Source organism: Mandrillus leucophaeus, unplaced genomic scaffold (assembly GCF_000951045.1).
Source record: "Mandrillus leucophaeus isolate KB7577 unplaced genomic scaffold, Mleu.le_1.0 Scaffold10, whole genome shotgun sequence".
In the NCBI taxonomy this organism is placed as follows: domain Eukaryota; kingdom Metazoa; phylum Chordata; class Mammalia; order Primates; family Cercopithecidae; genus Mandrillus; species Mandrillus leucophaeus.
The window spans coordinates 5,328,643-5,332,863 of record NW_012098098.1 but is presented as its reverse complement, the minus strand read 5'-3'; the positions used below and the strand labels follow the sequence as shown (position 1 = coordinate 5,332,863).

Sequence of the window (4,221 nt, the reverse complement as noted above, 5' to 3'; positions counted from 1 at the left end):
TTTTTTTTTTTTTTGAGACGGAGTCTCTGTCACCCAGGCTGGAGTGCAGTGGTGCAATCTCAGCTCACTGTAACCTCTGCTACCCGGGTTTAAGCAATTCTCCCGCCTCAGCCTCCCAAGTAGCTGGGATCACAGGCACCTGTCACCATGCCTAACTATTTTTGTAGTTTTAGTAGAGATGGGGTTTCACCATCTTGGCCAGGCTGGTCTTGAACTCCTGACCTCATGATCCACTTGCCTCAGTCTCCCAAAGTGCTGGGATTACAGGCGTGAGCCACTGCGCTTGTCCTATACTGTATCACTTTTTTTTTTTTTTTTTTTTGAGACAGAGTTTTGCTGTATTGCCCAGGCTGGAGTGCAATGGCACGATCTCAGCTCACCGCAACCTCCACTTCCCAGGTTCAAGCGATTCTCCTGCCTCAGCCTCCCAAATAGCTGGGATTACAGGCACCTGCCACCACGCCTAGTTAATTTTGTATTTTCAGTAGAGACAGGGTTTCTCCATGTTGGTCAGGCTGGTCTTGGACTCCCAACTTCAGGTGATCCACCTGCCTCGGCCTCCCAAAGTGCTGGGATTACAGGCGTGAGCCACTGCACCCGGCCACTGTATCGCTTTTTTAAAAAACAACTAAATTAATTTCTAAAAAGCAAAACAAACAAACAAAAATCCTCCTGCTGCTCTGGCCAAGGAAAGAAGACGCCTGGGACGCACCTTCTGAGTTCAGGGTGATGAGGGTGACGTTGCTCCCAATGCTCTGGCTGCCCGCCTGTCCGCAGCTGGACACCGAGTCGCTGGCCTCCGAGCCGCTCTCCCCGTCTTCATGGTGGCTGTCTTCTTGGCCCGGCACCTTCACCACAATGGTGTTCTGCCGACGCCCAGGCACAGCGCTGAACGGGAAAAAAACACACCAACCCAGTGTGGTAAGAGCCACAAGCAGCACGCGAAGGTCAGTGCTTTCCTTATCACAAGATCTAACTCTGCATGGACCAGTGGATCACACAGCCTTCCCAGACCGCTCTCTCTACCAAGATTAATAGCAACTCCATAGGAGAAAATGGCCCGGGGCTAAACGAAACTGTATAAAATAAAACTTAACCATTTAAAGAAAATATTTGTATCACAAAAGAAGTAAAATCATAACTCACTGGGACTCAGGCCTAGTATGCTGCCTTCTGAGTTCAGCAGTCAACCTATAGAATGCTGGTAAGAGTCTTTTTTCAGGCGAGGTTAAAGGAAAGACTAAATCAGAAGACTGCCCAGAGGCCTGGGTCAATTCGATCCATGCTGCTGGGCGTGCTGGAGATGGCTCCGCCTCTGCAAAGCAAGCAGCACTCCCAAGTATGCCCACAGGCAAAAAAAACCCTGAAGGGGCTTAAAAAACCCACTGAGATCCTATCGGAGCTGCCATCATCCCAAGGGCTGCTGATGTGGAAAGACAGAACACCACTAGCAAAGCAGGGCGAGGCCAGCTCCACAAGTGCTCAAAAAAAAGATGATTTAGAGACTTACTACTTCCCTTTTTTAATGACCCTTTCAACATCCCCTACCGTGGACTGCTATGCACCAGAAGAGGAAGGACCACAGTTTCTCTATTTGCGAAGTCAAAAAAAAGGGGTGCGGAAAACACTGGCCGCACCCAGAGGAGGCTGCACTCTGCACTTTCTGGCCTGGGTTCTCCAGAGCGCTGTCCATGCTGAACCTGATCTCAACACTGGCTATCTGCCTGGTTGACCTCAGCGCAAAGCCCCCGAGGCACAGCTGACCCTGGCACCTCCTCACCACCCATCACCAACTCCTCTCCCTTCACCCCACGTATCAGACCCTCGTGACCACAGCTGCAGCCCTGGAGAACTGAGCTAAGACAATACGGAAAGGGGACGAAGCTGGAGGAGGAGCAATCCACAAAGGAGACTGAGAGAAAAAGCAAATAGAACTTTGTGAAGACACAGATGGGAAAGAAAAAGCAACAGCATCCTCAGGGGTTCACGCAGCCCTAAGGGGCACTCCTGGGGAGAGCAGAGCCCGGATGCCAGCCAGAGGCCACTGCACAGCCTTCCCCTCACACAGGGCAGGGATGGCGTCTTCTGTCCACTCCCACCTCTGACCCAAGTTCCGTTCAAAATGTCTCAAGAGAAAAAGGCATAAGAAAAAAGTCATAAACTCAACATGCCTGCACCACTTAGCAATCGTGGGAGAGGGTGTCTGTTTGCCTGACACGCTCTGCACAGACAGACAGACGTGAGGACCACTGAGCTAGGTGGGAGGATGAATGCTTTCACTGACTGCTGTGAGGAGACAGAGCCAGCCCCCTCCACAACCCCAGCCAGCACGAGACACAGAATTCCCCGGCGGCAGGTGCCCCCTGGTGTGGCTGGACTCAGCACTCAGCATCACCCAGCCTGCCCTCCCCGACCTCAGAGAGCTGGGGCGGTGCCTGCCAAGCTCAACCCTGTGGCCACAGAGATGAAGTGCGTGCTGGACTGTGCCCTGGCTCGGGGACGTTGACTTATTCTCACGGGACTCCTCACAGTGGCAGGGAAAGGTGGGGTTGGTGCCGTGCTACTGACTTGCTAATGACATTTTCCAGGGAATCCGGTGCCCTGTTGCTCAAGGGGTCTTCCATCTTGGCTACAATGGCGTTCTGCCGATCATTGTTGAGTATTACTGTAGTCTGGGGGACGACGCTAGGGAACAAAAGAATCACAAAGAAAAAGAAGGCCTTAAAACAACAACATTCATGGTAAGAGCACATAAGAGTCATTCAACACAGTCCACTCCCAGGGACCCGCAGTGAGGGGGAGGCCTAAGAGTCATTCAACATAGTCCACTCCCAGGGACCCGTCCTGAGCGGGGAGGAGCCCCAAACGCTAAGGAAGAATAAACTGGAGATGGGGTTTTTAACAGTGTAACTTTCCTAATTGTTGGTGTTCTGTCTGCACAACTGGATAGGCTCAGGACAGCTGGGATGAGGATGCTGAGTGTGTGACACAGAACAGACTGCGACCACACCAGCTGTTATCACACCCAGTTAATAAAGCTTCTGGGGTGACACACTTGCATGAAAACCGGCTTGACATTTTCAGTCACTCCATCCCAACTAATTCCTATGGTACAGATCTAACGTTCGTAACCATGTAAGTGTTGGTATCGTCCAAAACGGTAGCGCCCTAGAAAGAAAGGGGCAAACATCACACTGGATTGGGATGGAAGGACACACGTGCTGCCTCCAGGTTCTGCAGGAACATGTGTGAGCCACAACCACAGGGCTCAGGGTTCTGCTTTGAAGGAAACAATTCTACCAAAGAACAAACCACAGCCCAGAAACCACCAAACCTGGTGCAACCCTGGAGGAAGCACTAGTGTGTTCAGACAGGCGGCAGCTAACACAGCTTCATCTCAAAGTGCAGACTCACCCACAGATTTCAATTGTGCGTTTTTAAGCCTTAGCACTTTCTGGTCACAAGGGATATTTAAGGTACACTTTGTTGTGGAAGAGTGGGGAGAGAAGGAACTAGCACTTGAAATATAAAGTGGTTATCACCTGAGGATAAAACACCGTTCTTGAATTTCACTCTCCGAAAACCAACTTGGGAAGCCTGCCTTTCTGTGATTTGCACACAGGAAAATCCAGCCTAGTGTCCCTGTAACTGTCCCCACATTGAGTGCAAGCACAGCGCCATGCCATGCCCAAGTAAATCACGGGTCCACAAGGTTTTCTTCCTAAAATAAAGGCATAATCAACTGCATTTCATTCAAAAATACTATTTTTAAAATTCCTGTACTTGTTATTGGTGACACCTAAAGTTAACACAACAAAACCTGATAAATGACCTACAGATCGGGTACGAAAAGCAGCCCAGGTGGCTGCTGGCTTGGTCACCACAGTCACCTACAGGCTGCAACAGTCCTATGCTCCTCAGAGATGTGGAACTGGAGAGGTTACCTGGCTTGCACGAGCTTGGTATGTTCCCCAAGTGGAGGCTATGGAACACTGGTGTCCCGGGATCCTAGGCTCACAGCATGTGGGAAGGCTGGTGCCCCGGGATCCTAGGCTCACAGCATGTGAGAAGGCTGGTGCCCCGGGACCCTAGGCTCACAGCATGTGGGAAGGCTGGTGCCCCGGGACCCTAGGCTCACAGCATGTGGGAAGGCTGGTGCCCCGGGATCCTAGGCTCACAGCATGTGGGAAGGCTGGTGCCCCGGGACCCTAGGCTCACAGC

General features: G+C 51.5%; 1 protein-coding gene across 1 annotated transcript in view; it reads right to left on the bottom strand.

Moving 5' to 3' along the window:
• The window catches only part of BANP (BTG3 associated nuclear protein), a 133,972-nt gene that overhangs the window by 69,700 nt on the left and 60,051 nt on the right, over positions 1-4,221 (bottom strand). The window contains exons 5-6 of the mRNA XM_011972408.1: positions 2,569-2,685; positions 713-888 (exon numbers count right to left, since the gene is read on the bottom strand). Coding sequence (XP_011827798.1) covers positions 713-888; positions 2,569-2,685 — 293 coding nt within the window. The remainder of the gene's footprint in view (positions 1-712; positions 889-2,568; positions 2,686-4,221) is intronic.